The sequence below is a fragment of the Urocampus carinirostris genome, chromosome 6 (genome assembly GCF_059441175.1).
Source record: "Urocampus carinirostris isolate Australia breed hairy pipefish chromosome 6, RoL_Ucar_1.0, whole genome shotgun sequence".
In the NCBI taxonomy this organism is placed as follows: domain Eukaryota; kingdom Metazoa; phylum Chordata; class Actinopteri; order Syngnathiformes; family Syngnathidae; genus Urocampus; species Urocampus carinirostris.
In genome coordinates this window covers 26905823-26929810 of record NC_142354.1, presented here as the reverse complement: position 1 = coordinate 26929810, position 23988 = coordinate 26905823, and the positions used below count along the sequence as shown (strand labels likewise).

Below are 23988 nucleotides of genomic sequence, written 5' to 3'. Positions count from 1 at the left end.
CACTAATTATTTTTTAGATTTATTTTAGCAAAATAATACTTAAAATGAGCAAAATTATTTGCACGTACAACAGGACTTGAACATATGGTCGTTTTATTACTATTTCCTACCAGACTGTTTGAAATGCTGTAATCATTAATCATGACAACTAAATTCTGACATTGTTGAGCTAGTGTGTAACCTTTTTAAAGTCGTTTAAAAAACAAATTCATCACAAATAAGCACACAAACCATGAGGAAGATGCAAAGGGTAGAGGGGCTATTGTTGGAATGAGGTGGGGGTTTGCTTATAATGAAAACATGACGTTGATTTTAGTGGTCTAAATTCCTATATTTCTACTATGTGGCCTGGCATCAAAATCCATTCTCTCCCTTATAATGAGTATACCAGATGAAACAGTTTTAAAAAGTGTCCATAGTAGCAGACCAAAGTGATCAAACATGCGTGTTTGTCTTTGTTCTATTTATTCCACAGACAAAGGAACCGTTCAGAAAGTTATAGTTCTTCCCAGAGATGATCTGCAAACTGAGGAGCTGGTCTTGGAGGAGGTTGAGGTGTTCAGGGTTCGTATCTGGTACTTTTGGTTGCATTTTTCTCCCCATTTGTTATATTGTATGCTTTTTCTTTGTTTTTGTTTCAGGTGCCAACTCCTATAACAACAATGAAGGTGTCCTCTAAAAGGGTAGGCTTGTATTTGCAGCTGATGTGTTTATGTGTTGATACATTTAAATAGTGAAAAAAGGTTTAATGTGCATGTAGCTTACAGCAAGTCTATTCATCAAAATATAGTTAAGCACTTATAATAACCTTGAAAATTAAGTTAAATTTATTTTTGAATTGTTTGCACCCACACCGACACCCTCACGACCCTTACTGAGAATAAGCAGTGCAGAAAATGGATGGAAGGAAGTTCGCACCTTAGATTGGTGTTTCTCAACTTTTTTGAGCCAAGGAACGCTTTTTTTATTTGTATAAAATATCTTCATGCACAAAAACTATTTTTTTTAAAATGTATCTTGTAGCCTACAATTTCAGTGTAAAGTTTGTCTTATAATTTCTTGTCACCGTGACTAGAGGGTATCATTGGTTATCTCATCTCATCAGCTGCAACGCTTATCCTCAGTAGGGTCGCGGGGGTGCTGGAGCGAATCCCAGTAATCGTCGGGCAGTGGGCAGGGGACACCCTGAACTGGTTGCCAGGCAGTTACAGGGAACACAGGGACAGACAATTCGCTCGCGCATTCATACCTAGGGACAATTTGGACTGGCCAATAAACCTGACATGCATGTCTTTGGAATGTGGGAAGAAACCGGAGTGCCCAGAAGAAACCCACGCAAGCACGGGGAGAACATGCAAACTCCACACAGGAGGTTCGATCTCATGACCTCAGAACTGTGCCGCACCCGTGCTAACCACTGCGCTGCCGTGCTGCCCACAAACAAAAAAGAAAGTTATCAAATATATTTCGCTATTCTACCACACGACTAGAAAATTAAAATTCAAAGTGTCAAGTCACAGTAAAGAACCACGTTTCCATGCACAATGGAATTCTTACTTTGCTGTCCACACAGTTGCCAGCATAAAAATAGAAACTTTAAAACAATATACAGTGGTACCTTAGTCCTCCTGGTTGTTGGTTGAGTTATTATATTCAGTTCCACCCATTAAAAAAAAACTAAAATATTAAGAAACTGTGTCTCCAAGCAACATTAAAAACCATACATGTGTACATAATTTTATATATATATATATATAAGAGCCATGCCCCCCTGGTGGGAGGTGGCTAGAGTCTTTTTCTGACTCTTTCTGGGAAATCGATACAGAGGGGAATCCCAGACCCCTCGCCCAACCCAACTGATGTGTTGGGAGTCATTAGGTGACCAAACCCCCCAATTCCAACCCCTAATGCTGAACGTCAAGCAGGGAGGCAATGAGTACCAATGTTGTAATTTTTAGGTATGACCCGGCCCGAGGCTAGAACAAGCAACCTCCCAGTCTCAGCGCAGGCGCCTTACCCCAAGGCCACCGAGCTGTTTTTTTTTAATATATAATAAACATAAAAAAGAGGAAATATAAACCACTTTGTATTGGTTATATACCTTTGAACAGTGCTGTGATTGGATACAGGAATGGGTGTGGGAAGCAACATTTCCTCAGTAATCTGAGGCCTTTGCTTGGTAACCGCTGTCACTCCCATTGCCACATCAGCTTTCTTTATCGCTTCTTTATGTTTTATAAAAGTCGAAATTGTTGACTTTGCAATGCCATATTGCAAGGCGAGATCGGAGACTCGAAAATTATTTTCATACTTTGCAATTATTTTCTTTTTCAGTCCAATGGTTTGCCTCACTGATTCCCTTCCCTTTATCGCTATTGTTCTTGGGACCCATGTTCAAAAGCAACGCAAAAGCACTAACTAGGAAAAAAAGAATTTCGAAAATGACATACCCCTTCACTCATTGATGGCACTAAAACTAGGCTAATCCGTGCTGCCGGGTGCATTTCGGCCATTTTCGGTCGGGCACCGAATTCCGTGTCGAGCATCGAAACATTTTTTGCGCACATTTTTGGTCGAACACTGATTTAGTTGGGCATTGAGGCGGTTGAGGACCGGGTTACCACTGTATATGTATACATAAAAGAATATTATGAATATTAAAAGATAGAAATACAAGATTCACTCAAGATGAGTTAAGGCAACAAGATAAAAGTGAAGATAAACTCAGTTAAAAGTGACTTTAGTGCAGGAATAGTCCAAGTATGGTCTATTTTAAAGTGTCTGTAGTGTGCTGAACGTGTCTGCAGTATATTGTTCGATCAGCAGCCGTTTAAGAGTCTGATGGCCGAGGGGTAAAAAGAGTTCTTTCGACGGGTCGTCCTACATTTCACACTCCTTACCTCCGTCCTGAGGGCAGAAGTGTAAACAAGTTCGTGTTGTGGGTTGATGGGGTATTTCATGATGGAAGCAGCCCTCCTGCGGAAAGGGCAGTACCACCTACTGATATGGATAAAAGTTACAGTTACTCGGCTGAGTAATGGAACTATGTGTCCTGCAACAAACTAGACAAGGCATCAGGTCACACTTTTGTGCCCAGACACACTGATTGAAAAACACTGCCCGAGACAATATTTTAGGATTAGGGTTTATTGTCTATGTTGGCATCAAAACGTGTTGGACTGGCTTATATGACCTGGTTGTAACAACATTTTCTTTCCCCCGCTCTCTCAACAGCAACAGCTGTACGTGTCATCTGCGGTGGGGCTGACCCAACTCGCGCTGCACCGCTGCGATGTCTACGGGGAAGCGTGCGCTGACTGCTGTTTGGCTCGGGATCCTTATTGCGCCTGGGACGGCAAGTCCTGCTCTCGCTACTCCGCTTCCCAGAAGAGGTGAGCGCTTGCACTTGTGTTAAAATCGGTTCTTTGTGGTGCGCTTGGTGATTTACGCATTAGACTGCAAGAATTGCCGGTTTTTATAAGGACGTTTTAGTGACGGAACAAACCTTTTCCTTTGGGGAAAATTTGGAGGGGATCAAGGGACCTTTTTATTTATTATCGTTATTTTTGGGAAGGGAAAAACTTACGTCAATCTGTGGTTTTGTGTGTGTCTAGAGTTAATGAGTTTAAAACACATTCTCAAAGGAGCTGTACGGTATTTGGAACTTTTCTACTCGCTGCCGCCATCTACTAGCTTATGGTGTCATATAAGTCTTACTCAGCTAGTTGATGATGCACGTGCGAGTACGTACATTTGACTCAGATAAACTCTTCTTCTGGGTTTGGGTTGGCATTTGAACACTACTTGAAGCATGCCTTTTCTTACTTTCACCATTTTCACTCTACACTAACAAATAAAAATAAAATAAAAGGCCCGCGGGGACGAGCATGACGTCATTCTCCAGGACTTTACTCATTCCACTTACCTAATGTGCTGTGCACCAAACAGCTTTACTAAAAGTAAGATAAAATCAGATAGGTACTGTGGAAAATAAAGCATAAGGGCTCTTTGAACTCAGTTAGGCATTGTTAACACATACTTAAGAAAATATTTAACCTTCACTTAATTAAGGACACCTTAGACAACACACGATGCTTTTAAACTGCGCTACAGGCCACCAAAAAAAGGCAACCCAAAACCCATAAAAGATGAAAAGGCAAGAGTTTATTTCAGCGTGTCTAATAAAATGCACGCACTTGCCGAGTCACACAAGCAGCCTGACGGGCCGCTATTATGATTTAAGCCAGAGGATAGCGATAGCACCTTTAAGGCGCCAATTCATACTTTTTCCTCTCTCCATTTTAATCACAGGTCGGACCCTTTTAGACGTAGTAGGAGACAGGACGTGAAATACGGGAACCCCATTCGCCAATGTCGCGGCTTCAACTCCAACAGTAAGATGCTTACTATTCAGACTCCAAGTTGTTTTCAGCTTTTTAGTGTTGCTGTTTTTATGAAATAACTACCAAGTGTTGGCAACAACAAAATGTCTTGGTATTTTAAAACAGTTCACGATATTTTTCATAATGGGCCCTAATGGTTGCATTGTGTCAGTTGTATGCTAATCTGCGGGAGCTGAGTTCTTTGATTTGCCACTCCTTGGATTTTAGGCGAAGGGAGCTCATGTTAATGAGTGTTTTGTTTCCATAGTAACACTTTTCTTCCTTTGCCCTGCAGCTAACAAGAATACTCTTGAGATGATACAGTACGGGGTGGAAGGAAGCAGCACCTTCCTAGAGTGTCAGGCTAGATCCCCACATGCCATCATCAAATGGCATCTGCAGCGAGATAACAGCGACCGCAGAAAAGAGGTGAGAAGCCAGTAAATGTATTTGGGAAAACATTTCTCAAGGTTATTGAAAAGGTATAAACCTCGTAATATGATCAGACTAAGGCTTCTTGATGGAGGATTTTTTTTTCTTCAATCCAGTTTAGGTCCATTGTGCTTTTCAGGCACAGTATGTTTATAGTTATGTAATATACTCGAAAGGTCCCAATTAGATGTTGACCGATTATCTGGCGGGCCGATGATCAGCAACGACATTTGGGAATTTGACGGATATCGATATCTGCCTTTTTATTCACTCGTCGGGCCGAATGAATATATTTAAAACTGGTTTAGAGGTACAGGAGAGCCAATTCTCTTACTCGCTCCTTCCTTCCTCCTCTCTACCCACCCCGCACCTTCTGATTGGATAAGCAACCGGGCGTTGAGTTACTGAAACTAAAGCTTTGTGGACTACACTAAATTCAGACCAAATCATGATAATATTGAGATTTTATAAAGTCCATGCCTTGGTAGAAAATCGTGTGTGTAAAAAGTGTAGTTTATTTGGTTTAGGGAAGCAAGTTCAGTCGGAGACAGATACATTAGCTTTTATCATAACATTAGTTCATCAATCGAGAGTGTGCGTCTGTAATTGAGCACGTTAAAGTGGAAGGCTGAGTAATTATCTGTTAACACGAGCTTGTCAACCCTGCTCTAAAAGAGGAGCGCCCACATTTTTCAAATCAGCAGCTCGGTTGAAATTTTCCTATATACATTTCCATAATTTATTTATTGAAAAGGTTTCAGAAAGCTAATAAAAGTTTTATTTTAAATTAAAACAAATGTTCATTTTTTTTTTTTTTTTTTTTTTTTACCAAATCCAAAAACCTTGTGAAAGACTGGGGCAAAAAAATTAGGAGAAAAATGGTGCGATTTGGTATCTTATTTCTCCATAGTTTGTATTTATCCTTGTGCTTTGTTGCACTTGTTTTTGATTGCACTACACCAGGCATGTCAAACATAATATTCTAAACATGTCAAAAAAAAGAATCGAGTGTCTGGGTCATTTCTATTCCCCACTTGAGTTTGTATAGCGTGATAAAACGGCATTCACTCAACTGTTGAACTAAACAAGTTAACATATTCAATACCAAACATCAAAATCTTTTTTTTCCCCATTTTTTTGCAAATAAATTTGTTACTTTTAGAGAAGATCCCTGGTCAACGATGATTATAACATGTAGGGTAGGCTACTAAAGAAGGCTGAATGATAAAACATAATACTGAAATTCTACAGTAAGCTAAACATTTTAGGCTTACATTCTTTGACTTATCCGGCCTGCCAGAGAACAGAATTTCTGGATCCGGTCCCAGAGCTAAATGTATATATTTTTTTTGGAAGAGGGAGAGAGAGCCACCCCAAATATTTTAAGACAAAATTTCAACAAAACTGCCAAACCCTCACTCCAGACAAAAGACAATTCTTCAGCACATTCTATTTCACTGTGTAATGTTACATAAGTTAATACAAATTCATCAAATAATAATAGAGCCCTGCCTGTGTCACATATAAAATAATTATAACACTTAAAAAAAGGATTTCTTAGCGATTTACTGCCTAAATTGGGTATGTTGGTGTGACACTCAGACTGTTAACTGCAGTTGAGAATGTGCTCTGGTTATACTTGATCTCAGTGTTGCTTTGGCTTCACCCGTACCAAATTTGGACCTGATCACCCAACCTAGGAATGCCACATAGAAATGTGCAACAATTAAATGTTATCTCTAAACCAGTCTTAATCAGAAAAAGAGCCATATTTGGCTCGCGGGCCATAGGTTCCCAACCCCTTCTTTAGTTTAGGGACCTCTTTAAAATGGCACTCTTAAGTGCTACTCCCCCCAAAAACTAATTCAAATCCGAAAATTCCCTATATCCATTCTGAAATATGATTTGGAATGTTTGTCAACTCTGATTTTAAAACTTTGAAATTCTCAAGTCATATTTGTTTAGGAACAAAACGATTTGTAATTCATGCCATTTTTTCCCTTCCCGCAGATACGTTCTGACAGCCGGGTTTTGAAAACCGAGCAAGGTCTCCTCCTGCGGTCCCTGCAGCCCTCCGACTCAGGCATGTACCAGTGCAGTGCCACAGAGAAGAACTTCAAGCACACACTCATGAAGCTTCAGTTGGTGGTGCTGTCGAGCCGCGCCGTCAACAACGCTTTGGTGGAAAGCGGGGGTAGTCTGCTTCCCTCATCTCTTAATCCCAGCACCCAGTGGACTTCCAGTATGGGCCAGTACAAGGACCTGCTCACCATTCTCAGCCAACCAGAGATGAGCCTCATCAATCAGTACTGCCAGGACTACTGGCAGTTCGGAGACCCCATCCTTAAGGTCAAAGACCTGAAGGAGTTCAAAGAGCATAAGAAACCTCGCAATCGCCGGCATCACGGGGAAGTGGCGGAAGAAGGAGATGTCGAGACATGAGGAGGACAATTATATAGCAAGTATTCCCCTCCCTCAAAAACTGGGAGACTCATTGACTAAAAAATACACAGAAACCAGAAAAAAAGGAAAAACTGAGATATAGAGGCTTCAGTACAAACCGCAACATCCATTGTTCGAAACCGTAACACTTATGCTACTTCAGTATTTATTGTAGGTTGTATATAGTAAGCCTTTCATTCTGTGGATCGATTTGTACTTCAAAGAAAATGGGCTCTTTGTGTATAGGTAACTTTGGGGAAAATATTGTTGTGAATTTTATTGTTGTATGGAGGACTGATCCTGTCGTATGTAGAAAAAAAGATTGAATAAATACCTAAATGCCATAAATAAGTGAACAGATAAATAATTATGTAATACCTAAATATATGACATAAATGCAATTGATTCATGCAATATTTGTAATGTATTTATTTTGACTTTTTTTCTTTTTTTTTTTTTCCAAAACAAAAATGTATTCTAAATGAGAAGGCGGCCCTGTTGCCTGATTGGTTGAACAGTCCTGAATATTAGGCACACTAGTCAACCAATAGGTGAATAGCTCAGGAAGTTTAACCCACCTCTTCACTTGAAAAACATTTTGTTGTGACAAGTACACACGAAAAAATAAATAAATGACAAAAGTCATAGATATGAGTAATTTGCTTTTATTGCATATATTTAGATATTAGGTGATTATCTAATACAAAATGTTATTGGAAAGAGAAGGCCCTGTTGCTGTCCACCTAATGGTTGATCATTTGGGAACGAATCGGCCACTAAATGATCAACCAATAGCTGAAAAGCTCAGCTAGTTAGGCCCGCCCCCTCATTTGAATAACATTTTGTTGTTTGAATACATGACTAAACAAATGACCAAAAAAATACAGAAATAAATGACAAAATGCATAAGTATAATAATGAATTGCATCTATGTGTTCATTTATTTGTACGGCATATCATTGTAGGTATTTACTATATTAATTTCTTCAAGTCAGGATTGGTCGTCCCAAATTGTTGCTGTTACTGTTGTCACCAAACGTTGGAGACAGTTTGTGCTGTTGAGTGCGTAAGCTGTATGGAGCCCAGCAATGAAGCTGTTTGTGTGACGGGGGGGGAAATATATTGCATAGAAAAGGTGACGGGATCGCTCTTGTTTCTTGACTGACTTGATGCCGTACCTGGGAATCTGCAGGAACGCTTGTGCACAACCCCCGACTGGATGCATGTGGACTGACACTTGTTAGGGGACCACGGACGTGAATATTCAGTTCTAATCATAAGATGAAAATGTTTTTTTTAAAATCAAATCATTCGTAGAGGAACACCAATACAGTGCCTATCAAAGGTAGTAGAACCCAAAAACTTTTCGACATATTGCCATATTTCAGGCTTCAAATTTATAGATACAGAAAACTAAAAAGATTTTCTAATGATTATAAACATGCGAGACACTATCGTGAGAAGATGCCAGAATTTTCAAACATTTTACATTGTGCTAACATATAAAAATTTTAAAGGAGACTTTGCAAAGATATTGAACCCTTATTAAGTTAATAATTTGTACAACCTCCTTTTGCTGTGATCACAGAGGCACAGGGTTGGGTAGGGTTACTTTAACTGGATTACTTTCAATTACTTTTGGATTACTCCAATACCAAATATGCTAATAAAAGACAAAAGAAACTCAATATGAATAAAATTATGACTCACAACTCGTGGTAAGCTTTCTCTCCTGGCTATGATCTCTTTGATCTCCGGCAAAACTAACATAAAATGCGACAGAAACAAAATGAAAATAAATCCAAAGAGCTTGCCAACATCATTTTTGCCGTTCCATGAATTCTGTTACTCCCCAAGCCTGCACAAAATTTAGTAATTTTATTCAATTTTATTATATCCATAAGGTTTGCACATCTTGAAACTGAAATATTTGCCCAGTTTTCTTTAACACACCCTTCAAGTGCCTTAAGGTTTGATGATGATCTTTTGCGCACGTTTTTCAGATCTTTCCAAAAATTCTCTGCAGTATTTAGGTCTGGACTTTGGCTTGGCTGTTCTAGCACCATTATATTGTTAGTTTGAAACCATTCAAATGTAGATTTTGCTTTGTGTTTAGGGTCATTGTCCTGTTTGAAGGTTAATATGCACCCCATCCTCGGATCTCTTACAAACTCCAACAGATTTTCTGCAAGAATCTCCCTGTTTTGGATCCACCCATCAACTGTAATGATCTTCCCAGACCCTTCTGAAGAAAAGAGACCCCAGAGCATGACGCTGCCACCTCCATGTTTGACAGTGGGGATATTGTTGTCAGGGTTATGTCTTACGCCAAACGTAACTCTTTACATTTAACCCAAAATGTTGAACTTTTGTCTCATCTGATCATAGAACCGTGTTCCATGTTATTTGTGTTTCCCAAGTGGCTTAACAAACCTTTTCATGGTTTTCTTCCAGAATGGGATTTCTTCTTGCCACTATTCCATAAAAAGCAGATGATGTATGCAGATAACGATAATAGTTGTCTCATGCACATATTGTCCCACCTCTGCTGTGTATGCCTGCAAGTCATTCAATGTGATAATGGCGCCTCTTTGTTGCTTCCCTGATTAGTTTTTGCCCTGTTTGGTCAAAGGAGATGGCCAGGTCTTTGTAGGTTTACAGTGGTTTAATGCTTTCTCAATTTGGATATCATTGCTGTACAATGCTCTGTGAGATGTGTAAATGTTGCAAATTCTTCTTGCATTCCATTCCTGCTTTGAACGTTTCTATAAATGTATCCCGGACCAGCCTGGTGTTGTCTTTGGTCTTCATAATGCTGTCTGTTCTCCAATGTCTGCTTTCACAGACCTTTGACCCATCATAGAGCATCTGCATTTAAACTGAGACTTAATGCACTCTATCATTGTATGTCATTTAGGTCGACATTGGATCATTTAGAAGTCATCAGGGAACTTCTGGAGTTAGTTGGCTGAGTTGAAAGAACAGGGGGCAAAGTTTTTTTCTTACAACATAAAAGGCTAAAATAATTTGTTTCCTTTTCACGATTGTGTCTCACATGTTGATTCCTAGAAAACATTTAAAATTTGTCAGCTTTAAGTTTGGGGCCTGAAATGTGACAAAATGAAAAAAAAATCTTGAGAGGTCAATACTTTTGCTAGGAACTGTAGATGAAAACATGAGAAAGTAATGGTTGGCTTTACCAAATGCAAACTTTACATATGCTGAGACTGTGGTGCAATAAAGGGTCAATATTTTGTACAAAGGGCATTTTCATTTTGCAACGCACACGTGTGGACATCTGTGAATACTGTATAAAAAGTGATGTTGGTCTAACACTTTTACTTTCCTGTCTTCAAATTTCAACCGATTGAAAATAATTTCCATTTACTGTACACACAACTAAGCATTGTAACTATGTTGTGACACTAACCAAATATGGGGAAGCTGGCTTTCTTTGTGTGCATGAAAATGTATTTGTATTTCTGATCAAATGTTTGAGTGGTCTGCTTTTTTTATATAGATGTTCTCCACCTGAGCTACAAATAGAATATGAGAACCGTTGCTTGATAGAAAAGTGAATGCTCTGTAACTCCAAACACACAGTAATGATAAATAATTATGGACTGGTATGGGCACCACCAGGCTGTACCTGCCCAGGACACACCACAGGAAATGGTGCTCCTACGACCCTAGTTTTTAGGGATCCAACTAACCAAATGATTTATCTATTATACATTCTAATGTGACAGCTAAATAAAATAATTTAAATCGGGAGTTCAATAGTCTTGTTAGTTGGCCTATAGTTTTGTTCCTGAAAAATAAGGCAAATAAAAAAGGTAATTTGAATGTATGTGTTCAGATTTTAGGAGGAGAAAGAAAAAAGCAAGCAGCATTACTGTACTGGTCAAATTGTGTAAAGTACTTGTATCATCCTGTTCTGGTGTTATTGTTAACTACTAATTAAAGCTCTATATTTTATAAGAATGGAATACTTCACCTACTCATTGTGATGAACTTGATAATGGATGTTTTCTATGTTCTACCCTCTCTGAAATAAAGTTGTATCCGTTCAAATGTCTAAAAAGGGACATTTTGTGTAAAATGCACCGCATTTGCACATTAATTTGACAGAAATGTCATAGTTCAACAATAGTGGAATGATTATGAAGCACATTTTGTTGCAAAATTGGTGTTTGCAAATTGAATTGACTGAGAATTTTAGCTTGTTTAGAAATATTAAAATAACTAATAATGCAAGAATAGATTACATTTAAAATTCATTTTTGAGCATGTTTGTTGAATGACGAAGCTATCTGGAGACATGCGGCAAGAAATATCGCTAAATACACTTCTGGCTCCAGCCGAACTATTTCCGGTTTGTAACACGGCCATACATAATGGCTGTGCTGTGGAAATGCTAATCTGCCTTCATCATCTGATTATAAGAGAAGTAGGCCGTAAATTTCTCCTTACTGTTTGTAATGGATATCATAAATTAGTGTGAATATTAATGCTTATTTCCGCCAAAATGTAGATAATAAATAGTTACCCACGCACTTCCGCATATGGAGCAAAGCAATAAGTCTGCCGTCAGCATAATACGGTGTTTTTAAACCTTTTTCAGCAAAGGCACTTTTTTTTTTTTTTTTTTTTTTTTTTTTTTTTTCAAAAAATCTCGAGGCACTCCGTCTGTTAAATATGTATTACGTTTATTTTTCGAAAATAATTTCAGGTTGTTTCTGTACTCCGTAGATGGACACTATAAAGTTCTTATAATTTGTGGTCACTGTGGCTCGGGAGGTAACTCAATGTATTTATATCAGTTAATATTTTTGCTTTCACTAAGGATTTTAAACCTGTTGTGAGAGTTTTACATTTCTATCTCACCTTTCTGGAAAATAAATACTAGAAATGAGCAAAAATGATGTGCCCCTGGAATTATTAATTTATGAAGTTATTTATTTATTTATTTCATTTTATTTTTTTAAATAATAATTATTCTAAGTCAAATAATGTGCAAGATTTTTAATTTATTTTATTCATTTCATTATTTTTGGCAGGGCAGTCCTAAACGGCTTTATCAAACAAAATAAGTTATTAATTACCTCGTGAGCAGATTAAAACAAACCCGACACTAGAGGGAACCAGCAGCATAATCAGTGCAAGCATTTAGTCACAGAAGCATAAGAAGACAAAGAGACAAAAATGGACAGTTTGATCACTTGTTCTGTTCCAAGATAAAGCAGTAAAATCGCCAAGAACTAAACCACAGGGGGTTATTTGATTACAACAGGGCAACTAAAATTGTACTTGTAAATTACAAAGCCGACAAATGTGCATCACAGAAATCCAGTGAAAGATTTATTTTATTACCACCAAAGTCATCAACTTAATCAAATAGGACACCACAGAGGTCACAAATGCAAAAAAAATGAAAAATACGCCCATAGATGTGTGTCAAAGGACCATACATAAGATACAATGTGAGGAGTGTCACAAGGAGAAAACATCACTTTAAACGGATCAACAATGCTCAATCAAACAAGTGCTGAAGTTGTTATCCAAACAAACAAGCTGGACGATATACAAATGTCTTGGGAAATAATAGAAAACAGCAAAAGGAATATGAATAATAATGCGGTAACAATGAATTGCATTTAAATCAATTTAGAATCTCATTTCAGGCAAAATACATAATCTCTTATGAGTTTTCTAGTATGGATATTTTGGGAATAAGACAAAATGCGTAAAGTGCATGTGGTGTGTCTTTTTCTCTCTGGAGATTTCGTAGGCCTATCAACACTTTTGCTCATGTATTGGGGGGACAGACTCCATCCACAAATGCTAAAAAATGAACATGAAATTTACAAATGTGCATTGTTTTCATTTTACCTCCAAGTTGTGACCCTTACTACTATTTACTTTTTTATTAGTACTATGAAATTTTGCGGCAATGTATCCTTCTCACCCCAAATAGACTTTGCAATGGGGTTAATGGGACATTATACAAGGGACCTCATAAGAAAAAGCTCATACAGTGGAACCTCGGTTCTCGACCATAATCCGTTCCAGAACCCTGTTCGAAAACCGATTTGATCGATCACCGAAATCGTTTTTCCCATTAAAAGTAATGTAAAATCGTTTTAATCCGTTCCAACACCCTGAATGTTTACTATGAACGTAAACATGAAGCTAACCCAGGCTAATCGTACGATCGCGTTAGTGTAATCTTCTGTAAGAAAGATTGCGCTAACATAAACGTGTAAAAATAAAAAAATCAGGTCCTTTACACGTCATTTAGCACCCAGGTCTCCACAAAAAGTGGTGAGCAGTTAAAGGATAAAGAAAAGAATTATGAATAGGATTTCTTACCTTTGTGGTGGTCTGCAGAAGCCATGCTCTATTCCCTCGAAAGAAGGGAAACTCGCACACCTTCTTCATTTTGCTATTATTTCTTTCTTAGATGCAATAGTTGTACGCACTACTCTTCCTTTTTCACCTGTAGCAACTTTGCTGCTTGCACCAACCTTCTTTGGAGGCATAATTAGGGGCTAAAACACTCCGTTCACCGATATTAAAAGCGAAAGCGGAAAGAAGTGCGCGCGCACGTCATAACAGTTCTTCAAGAGGGGTGGGGGTAATCTACACGATCTACACCCCTACGCCGCTGAGCATTGCACCCTAGCGTACCGGGGTTCGAACTCCGATTTTTTTCAACGAAAAGCGAAGCAAGAATTTCTCGAAAATTTGGTCGAGAACCGATTTGTTCGAACTGAGAGGCGTTCGAAAACCGAGGTTACACTGTAATCACATAGTTTGGATGTTTACCAGTATCAAACCATACAAAAAATCACATTTTTATGCAGCAGTTAATAGACAACAAGTATGTGTCACTTAGTGTAATTAAAAGTACATATACCGGCGGTTACAAAGTAAAAAGCAAATTAAAACAGCTCACTATCCTTAAGTAATATACACTGTAAAGTGCAAGAACAATATTAATGAGACAATAAAAATACATTGAAAGACTTTTACCATACTTATGGAAAGAGATAATGTAAAAGTGTTTGTATATGGTATTCTACCAATCTTTATTCATATTCAGTGTTGGAACGTGTTCACTTACTAACAGGAAGGATGATGCTTTTCAGAGATATTCTTTGCTGTGGATCATCATGGTATTTATGCAATGCTTACTTTTTAAAGGTTAATTAAACAGAGTTTATTTTAAGGTACTTAATAATAGTGTTGATTTAACATTTCAACAATAAACCTTTAACACTACTGTAGTGAACCTATGATCCATATCTACTGTGTTGTAATGACACTGGTTATTTTACTGTGCAGGATTTTCACTGTATGCATTTTATAGTTTGGTGTTGCTTTTAAAGACACTCTTGAAGTTGACGAATACGGCACCCATATTTTTCCAATTTTGTATCAAAATTAAGTGTATATTCTGCCGATGTGGGCCCCTGCCTTTTGTCAGTGTTATTTTATGGTTTGTTCAATACTTTCGTGTGCAACCGCACAAACGATCGCCCGGTGATCTATTGGTCTCAATATTGGGCCCATAAACTTCCATCAATAGCAACATGGACAATCCACGGGGTCAGCAAGAATCGGTTTTTCGTAACATGTCAAGAATTGCTCAATTTTCTAGCGTTGCATCTGTGGCTCGTAACTGAAGCTTACGCACTATTACTGTTCATCAAGTACATGCTATGAAGTCGGCCTAATATTTACCTGATCAATATTGTATTACTTTCCACGATTCACATGTTACTATGAAAGACGTGTCAGTTAATACAAGTATAAAGTAATACTGGCTCAGTAATAAATCTATGGGCTGATGTTGAGATGTAGCAAAATAATAACTTAATCAAATGCAATGTCATGAAGTCTATTACGATGCTTTTGGTAAAGAAAAGCTACCAATGAATTAAGATGCATAGAAGTGCCATGAGATGAATGTGATTCAAAGCACAACGATAAACGTGAACTATGACCGAAAATGTAACAGCACAGGGTAAAGAATACACTTAAAATAGACGGGTTTTGTGTATTGTGTCAAAATTGAGTCAGTGCATCATTATTCACGAAGTGAGTGTACAGTGAATGTAAAAAGTTTCCACACCCCTGTTCGATTGATCTGTTTTGTAATAACAAAAAACGACACCTAAACATAGTTGCGCAAGATTTAAACTCAAGTCTTCAATCATGAAATCGTTCAATTTAGGGCTAGGGTGTTTAGACTTTTTATGGCCTTATTAATGCTAAATGTAGATCAAAGAGTGAGTCCGCATGCCCGGTTAGCTACTTCTACAAAGTTCTCTATGTACAAAATGTTTAGACTGTAAATTAAGAAGTTCTTTCCTGAGAAGATACAAACAAAGGACCAAACGCTTCTTCGCTTCCTCAGTCGGTGCTTCTTTGTGAGGTCACAACGGGTCAAACAGGGGAATGTTTTGACCAGACTATTTTCTATTTTAATAAACTGTTCTGATAGTGTTCCTTAAACCTCAAATTTTAGACAGTTCTGAGAAGGGATTTAAGAGCTACATCACCGTGATGTGACATTTCTGTGAAAAGGGGGCATGGCTGCCTTCGTTTGAAGATTTGTATCTCAGGAACTACTTGGTGAGTTATTAAAACCACTACTAAAATAATTCTGAATTTTCAATCATTTGTAAACTTTTGACCATTTGTTTTGATTTAGAATAATGTAATGTTAGATAAATGTTAGATAAAATAGAATAGTGACAAATTACTCCTAAGAAACAACACAAAAGCCCTCCACCAACATAAAAGAATTACTTACAATTCAAAATTGAGGGTTAGGGTATATTCATCTTTTAATGACTAAATTAATACTGTTTTGATTTTTGATGAGGACATTTTTTTTGTTAATGCAAAAAAACCCATATCTTTCTAAAAATGTTCTGTGTTTAGCAAAATTGCATTAGTGGCCACGCCCTTTTTGCAAAAAACAACCACATTCTTTGGGCTTTATCTCCTAAACCTGCGCCATCGAAGTTCATTAGAGATTGGAGAGACCAAAAATTTGAAGTCTAGTATTGCATTGTCAAAATCAAAGCATGTGTTGTAGATATACTGCGTGATTTGCCACAAAATTATTTTAACTTACAGCAACCTTTAAATCTTGTGGCTATAACAGGACATACTTGGACATCCTTTCTTGTTGGATGAAGGGAGTTTTTTTTTAAAACCATATCTAGTTAGATTTTTCTTCTAAGCACTAAGAGAGAAGGGTTTGCTAAGACACAGCTAGAAGCCAATCTCTTATTCCGCTTAAAAATTGGAGTAAATATTTCATAAGCTCTTTTGTACACTGGGGTCTAGTCAAAAGAGATGCATTTCATCTCGATAGAATGCTATTGCAAAGCAGATCACGTAGGAAAGGTAGCGCACAACCTCTGGTGAAATAAGCAGAGTCAAGTTCACCATGCTAGCAGCTATTGTACAGTGTGCAGGAGTTAGTGGGTCAACAAAACGGGAAGGGGACAGGGCTTAGCCTTGCTCGCCTCCTTCATCCGTGCCTACATAGGGCCGGTCTTCAGTATCTCCGTTGCAGCCACTTGTGGGGGGTTCTGCTTCCTGGGTCTCTGCCCCATCTACGATTTCTGGAACTGGCATGTCTATCTCTGTGACCTCTACTTGCGGCGTGGCGGCAGCAGGTGATGATGCAAATGTATCCACGGCCGAATTGGGGGCTGCTTGGTCCGCTGAGGCTGCTGCACTGGAGGCCTTGTTGCTTTGCTCTGTCGATCTTAATCGCTTCATGATGGTGGTGACACGCACAGCTTTCTGTGGACAGGAAGTTTAAGAATAGAATTTTAGTAAATAATACAGGATGTTCTAAAAATCTTGGGCACATTATAACATTGATTATCTCAAACTATTAGGAATTTTAAAAAAACATTGGTAAATTCAGAAAACTTGTCATCTCAATTTTTACATGGAATTTTCAAAGATGTTCAATGTGAGCATCAACTGTCATGCGGCACACATCAATCCAATTGTCAAATCCTTGCCAGACCCAACACAGGCCCGCGGGCATTAATGTCCACCCCAGCCCGAGCCAACCAATTAACTTCATATGCAGGACCAAGCTCGTGAGGACTCGAGAGGAGAAAAGGTGATTTATGACACCGAATTAAAGCCTGTCTTTTGTAACAGAAACCTATTTAAACAAAAATTAATACAAACATTTACATATTTTATATCTCGGGGGTGGGGTTGGGGGTTCTTTGGTTTGGGCTCAAGATCTTACTTCTGGTGATAATGTGTTCAGTTGCAGTTTTAGCACCCTCTGATCGCGAGTCTATACATGGCCTTTTGTGAAATTATGATGTTTTGGCCCTCCCTGCATGCAAACGTTTTCAACATATTTGTTCTAATATTGTACATGATTTTCCACTAGCCTTTCAAATTAACAACAATTAACTGTTACCAAAACTACAATTACAAGTGTGATTCTACATGTATCAGTAAATTCTTGTCATGGTTGCCATGGCGCCCAATTGGCCGTGCCCGTGTGTGTCACGGTTGCCATGGTGCCCAATTGGCCCCGCCCGTGTGGCGCCCGTTTGGCGCCAGCTGCGGCTTGTTGAGAGATTGGCTTGCTGTCTATATTAAGCTCAGCGCTCTCTTGCTTCCTTTGTCAGCCCGTCAAACGAACTTCTGCCCCGCAAGACGTGGGTTCTGACTCGGTCCTGTTTGCCTGTTGATATTTCCAGTCCGTTATTGTTCCCGTTTATTTTTGTCCTGTTTAATTTCGGGTTCCAGTTTTGTTTCTGTTTGTTTTTGTCCTGTTTGTCATTTTCTACAGTTTTTGTTCCCGTCTAGTTTCCCCGGTTTAATTTCGATATCCTGATTCGTTATCTATCCCCCTATCCGTTATCAACTCGGGCAATTGGAATCAATCTCATTGGTCTCTGGCTTCCTGTCTTTCCTTGCCAGAGCGGCTGCCTAACGTACGTGACTCCCCATTTCCCGTAAAATAAAGGCTTGTGTGAGAACGTCAAGCAATTAGGTCTTCTCCTGTTCTGGTTCCTGACTACTCTATGTTCTGTGGTTCTGTGGAGGTCATGTTTTACTTTAATCTTGTAGACCAGTGGTTCTCACCATGTTTGACCTGAGGACCCACTATTCAACCCTAATGACAAGTTGCGACGCATTTCATGAAAAATATTTTTCAAATTGATCAAATGAAAGGATTGCGCAGTTTTAAGCGGATAATATCCAATTCTCACAATTTCTTTCAAAAAACAAAATGAACAGAAAAACCAAAATGTTTTCAAGTATGTTGTATTTACTCGCATATAAGCCTTGTTTGCATATAAGCTTAGACCCTCTGAAAACGGGTCCGCGACCGTTTTTTTGAGAAACAATGTTGTAGACTGCTTGTAAATTTAAAAAGCTCTGTTCTCTTAACATTTGCAGTGCGGATAAATGCAATGATTCTATTTGTATTTTTTTCCAGTTTCGTTTAATATTCAAACCACAGAGCTCTCAAAGTTAAAAAAAAAAACAATCTGAAAGAGAAAACCCAAAACTTACCTTCCATTTTGCCCGGGCAAAGTTTTTCTCAATTTGTGCGCATACGTTCTCCTTGATGTTTTTGTCTGACGCTGCGCCACCCGAGATCCTGTTTTTAAAAATCGGGGACAGAAACACAAAAATGTTCCCCTATTTTTCAATCGCTCTACTTGTGCGTACAAAGAAATGATTCATTTGTCTCCAGCAACGATCCACCCACCATTCATGGTTTATTGCCTCCTGGGCTGTCAGTCTCTGGTCTTGATCCACCTCCATCAGACGTGCCACCAGAGTCTTAGCTGTCGGAGGTAAAGGAATTCAAACTTCAACAAAGGATTTTGTTCACCTGATGGGTGTCAGGATTAGCGTTGGACTGTTTTGTGCTTAAGCCCCCTCCCCCAAGCCGCCCTAAAAACTGCTCACATGCTTTGGCTGTACTTAATATTTCCCTTCTTGGGCATACAAAATACCTGAATCTGAGATCTCGTCCCAGTATGGTGAGTCAAACTCGTAATCGCCTGCCAGGATTTTTCGGAAGAGGTTTTTGTCGTGATTTTCATAATCGTCTTCGTCACTCTCGTCATAGAAAGGAGGATTGCCTGACAGTCTAGGAATAATGAGCACATTGATGAGTACTTGTGACCACATTTAACTCATCTTTTGAGGTTACACTGTAAAAAAAAAAAAACGATTCTGTATCATTTCGTTTTGCTCCTTTTAGGTATTTTTAAGGACATGTATTTATTTAAATGTCTTTCTTGTAAACTAATGATAATACTCGAAAATGTATTAACCATGTAAAATACTTGATACCACAAACTATAGTATAGCATATGTTTGCTCATTACCCGATAATAATTACAAAAATATTTAAATAAAAACATACTTAGAATAAGCAAGATTATTCACGACCGTTCAAAAGTTTGCTCTCACCCAGTCAATAGTGTGTTTTCCATGAAAAGTCATACTTTTTCATTGAGTTGCAAAAGAAATAGAAAGTATAGGGGTGAGAAGGTTAAAAATAATGATTTTTAAAAAGGTATCTTTTAAACTTTTCTTTTGACAAAGAATGGAAATTTCTCAGTGACACAAAACATTTGAACATTAGTGTGATTTTTTCCAAGTAAAATAAGCAATGGTAATAATTTCAAAATAATATAGAAAGGTAGATACTTTTGCACATTTTATGTATTTGTTTTCTTAACTACTTAAAAAAAAAAAAAAAAAAGTCGTTTTAATAAGAAAGAAAATTACCAGGATTATAATTGTAAAATTAATTTAACAAAAACACACTTCATCATTTTCTGCTATAATGCTATCCCGAACCCTTTTTTTCTTGAAAAGGTCGATATCTTACATTTTCTCTTCTTCATCTTTTTACACAAACGTTTTTACTTTAAAATAATTAAGTAAACGTTACGTGCAAGTAACAAGCATTATCACTCACAGAATGTACATTATGACACCCGTTGCCCAGCAGTCCACAGGTCGACCATACCGCTGTCTGCCAACAACCTCTGGAGCTAAAGAGGAAAATCCAAACAAGTTTGTCTTAATACTATAGGAATATCGCTCTTTGTGCACTTCAAAATCTCACCCAAATACTCTGGTGTCCCACAGGGGTCTTTTATTAATCCGTTCTCCAGTTTAGCTAGATGAAAGTCACTGATGACGATTTTGGAGTGCTTGAGGCGGTTGTAATAAACCAAATTCTCCAACTGTGCCAGTCGAAAAGAGAAATTAAAAAACTGTCGGATAAACGTATCGAGCAAAATTCAAACACTCATAGAAATAGAGTGGCTTGTTACCTTGAGATTTCTGTGTACAATATGCAAAGAGTGAAGGTAGGAGACGGCTTCTAAGACCTGGCGAACAACGTTGCTGGTATCCCTCTCGGAGTAATAGCCTTGGTCCAAGATCCAGTCAAATACTTCTCTTCCTGTTGCACTGACAAACAAGAGGAAGTTACTTACCTCCTTGAACATCTTTTTTTTTTTTTTTAGGTATGCAAAATACAGTACAAAATCGTGCATGTACTTGCTCCCTTATATCTTTCAGATTTAAATTTCCCCCTATGTTCCGGTCTGCAGGCTTGGCTCGGAAAACGCTGGTCTACAGGGGATCCCAAGAGCCAAGAAGACATCCGCAGGTTTGAGAGCGTTCTCCATTCTGGCCCCGGTGCTGTGGAATGCTTCTCCCCCTGATACCAGGGGTGGCCAATCCACGGCCCGCGGGCCAACTGTGGCCTGCGGGTCAGTTTTTATTGGCCCGCAGCAAATTCTGAAAGTATAGTTGAATATGGCCAGCACATGGCGCTTGAGCTCAACTCTGTTGCATTTCTCAGTTTTAACACTAGATGGAGCCAGTAATGGAAAAGGTGCTTCTCCACCCATGCATTGAACATGGAAACAAAGTGTTCTGTTCTGTTCAAAAAGGGTCACAGCTACGAGGTGGACGTGTGGTCGCTTGGATGCATATTGTAATTACATACCAAACTTTTTCAAGGATATCTTTGTTTGAACTGGAATACATTGTAATTGTATTTTCTTTGCTTATTTAATGAACATTCTTGTCATTCATTTAAACTGTCATTGAAATTCAAAGTGTATTACTGTGTAACTTATTCTAACACAAAATAAATTGATTGTTAATTCTAAACCCTATCAGTGCAGATAAACGTAAATTTTGCTACTAAAAACAACGAAATTAGAGTAGATGTCCGGCTATCAAACTGAAAAATAAATAAAACATCCATCCATCCGTCCATTATCTGTAACGCTTATCTTCAGTAAGGTCACGGGGGTGCTGGGGCCCATCCCAGCTCCGGGCAGTGGACAGGGGACACCCCGAACTGGTTGCCAGCCAGTCGCAGGGCACACAGGGACAGACGGGTCACTCGCTCATTCACACCTAGGGACAATTTGGACCTGCCAATTGACCTGACATGCATGTTTTTGGAATGTGGGAGGAAACCGAAGTGCCCGGAGGAAACCCACGCAACCCACGGGGAGAACATGCAAACTCCACACAGGAAGGTTCGATCTCATGACCTCAGAACTGTGCCCCACACGCGCTAACCACTGCCCCGCTATGCTGCCCGAAAATAAACATATTTAACAAAATAATTGTTACCACTCCTCAAACCTTGAACAAGTCCAGTAGCTTTTCTTTCCTCTGTCTAACAGCATAGGACCTACACTCAGGTATTGCTGAGGTTTGTATTCGAGACTGTATCGCTATATACAAAAAATGTAATCAACATTTTTTTTCCCCTCCTGGCCCTTTCAAAAAATGTTTAAGCCAATGCGTCCCGCGACTCAAAAAGTTTGCCCACCCCTGCTTTAGACTAAAGGCTAAAAAAACTCTTGAAAATATTTTTAAAGAATCAACAAAGGTGAAAAACAATCATGAAGTGGAACAAAACTATTTCAACGTTCTATATTAACAATGAAAAAACTGAAAGGCAGGTGTTGCAAAAATGTTGGCCCCGTGTTCTCTCAGCTCAGTCAACTGACTCCAGAATTGTGATGACTTCTAAATAATCTAAATTGACCAAAATTACTAATATTGACAAGGGTACCTGTGCGTCATTAAGTCTCAGTTTAAATTCACCTGCTCTGTGATGGGCTCAGAGTTCTGTCAAAGGGGACCCTGGAGAACAGACACTGTTACGAAGACCTAGGAACATACCAGGCAAGTCCAAGATAAAGTTGTGGACATTTTCAAAGCATGAATACGATAAAAGAAGATTTTGCAATATTTACACATCTCCCGGAGCACTATGCGAGCAATGATATCAACATGGAGGGAGCAGAAAACCTAACACCGCTTTCAACTTTAAACCAGAAAAAAGAATAAACTAATCAAAGAAGCAATCAAGAGTCCCGTGATTACATTGGATGACCTGCAGGTATACACACCTAAGGTGAGACAATCTGTGGATAAGACCACTACGAGTCGTACTCTTCATAGATCTGCCCTTTATGGAAGAGTAGCAAAAGAAAGCCTTTCCTGAAAAAAGGACCCGTTTGGAGTTTGCAAGAAGCCACATAAGAGACACAAACAACATGTGGAACAAGTTGCTCTGGTCAGATGAGACCGAAATTTAACCTTTTGGGCTGAATGCAAGCATTATGTTTGTCAACACTGCAATAAGACAGAACGTCACCAGTCCCACTGTCAAACATGGTGGTGGCAGCATCATCTTCTCCTGTTGCTTTTCATTAGTAGAGACTGGGAAGATCGTTAGTGTTGATGGGAAGATGGATGGGGGAAAATACAGGGTGATTCTAGCGGAAGATCTGTTGGAGTTTGCAAGAGACCTTAAAATCAGACGCAGGTTCAACTTCCAATAAGACCCTAAACTTAAAGCAAAATCTACAATGGTTTAAACTTAACAACATAAAGGTGTTCGAACGGCCAGGCCAAAGTCCAGACATCAATTCTATAGAGAATTTGTGAAATGATCTGAAAAAAAAACTTTAGGAACTTGAACTGTTTTGAAAGGAAGAATAGGCAAATATTTCTGTTTAATTGGCATTTTAAGTTATTGACATTAAAGAAAATCTTGACTCTTGAAGATGTGCAAAACGTATGGAAACATACCCCAAAAAAGGATGTTGTAAAAAGTATTAACTTACTAAGAAGTACTATAGTAATGTCTACTTTTCAACGTTTTCATTATTTATTTTTAGCCAAATAATTTTTTATTTTTTTTACAATTGTCTCATATGTTGTTGATTCTTCGAAAGTATTTTGAGTTTTTTTTTTTTCTGTAAGTTTGGACCCTGAAATATGGCATTATGTCAAAAATACAAAATGCTTTTGCAAGGCACTGTATCTGTAAAAACGTATTCCTTCAGACTTACAGTTCGAGAAAGAGAAAGTATTCCTTTTTAGTCTCGAAGACATCCACCAGCTGGAGAATATTGGGATGCTTCACCCTGAAGGGACCAAAAGTCACCATTACCACACACTACTCTTTTAAAGAAGCATAGAGAACAATAATGGCAAGTGAAAGGATCGTGATTAGCAGCAATCAACGGAATGAAAAAGACAAGCATGTCGTGAGCAAAATAGTGGTTTGCCTTTTTGATGATGAACTACATTTGATTAAAATTTAAACAAGGGGCCTCCTCTACTCCCTAATCACATTACGCAGCAATTACAG

At 38.5% G+C, this 23988-nt stretch overlaps 2 protein-coding genes across 4 annotated transcripts in view; one reads left to right on the top strand and one right to left on the bottom strand.

Annotated features, from left to right (window-relative positions):
- LOC148364430 (semaphorin-3F-like) overlaps positions 1-7711 on the top strand; it is a 69777-nt gene extending 62066 nt beyond the window's left edge. For both annotated transcript variants that reach the window (XM_088338523.1, XM_088338522.1), the window contains 6 exons: positions 476-564; positions 642-683; positions 3235-3392; positions 4312-4394; positions 4678-4811; positions 6825-7711. In XM_088338523.1, coding sequence (XP_088194649.1) covers positions 476-564; positions 642-683; positions 3235-3392; positions 4312-4394; positions 4678-4811; positions 6825-7256 — 938 coding nt within the window. In that variant the 3' untranslated portion in view covers positions 7257-7711. The remainder of the gene's footprint in view (positions 1-475; positions 565-641; positions 684-3234; positions 3393-4311; positions 4395-4677; positions 4812-6824) is intronic.
- Positions 7712-12639: 4928 nt separating this feature from the next.
- Positions 12640-23988, bottom strand: part of camkvb (CaM kinase-like vesicle-associated b) — a 52121-nt gene continuing 40772 nt past the window's right edge. For both annotated transcript variants that reach the window (XM_088338521.1, XM_088338520.1), the window contains exons 4-11: positions 23687-23761; positions 20627-20765; positions 20416-20536; positions 20266-20341; positions 19289-19425; positions 19039-19117; positions 18840-18927; positions 12640-17084 (exon numbers count right to left, since the gene is read on the bottom strand). In XM_088338521.1, the coding sequence (XP_088194647.1) occupies positions 16788-17084; positions 18840-18927; positions 19039-19117; positions 19289-19425; positions 20266-20341; positions 20416-20536; positions 20627-20765; positions 23687-23761 (1012 nt within the window). In that variant the 3' untranslated portion in view covers positions 12640-16787. The remainder of the gene's footprint in view (positions 17085-18839; positions 18928-19038; positions 19118-19288; positions 19426-20265; positions 20342-20415; positions 20537-20626; positions 20766-23686; positions 23762-23988) is intronic.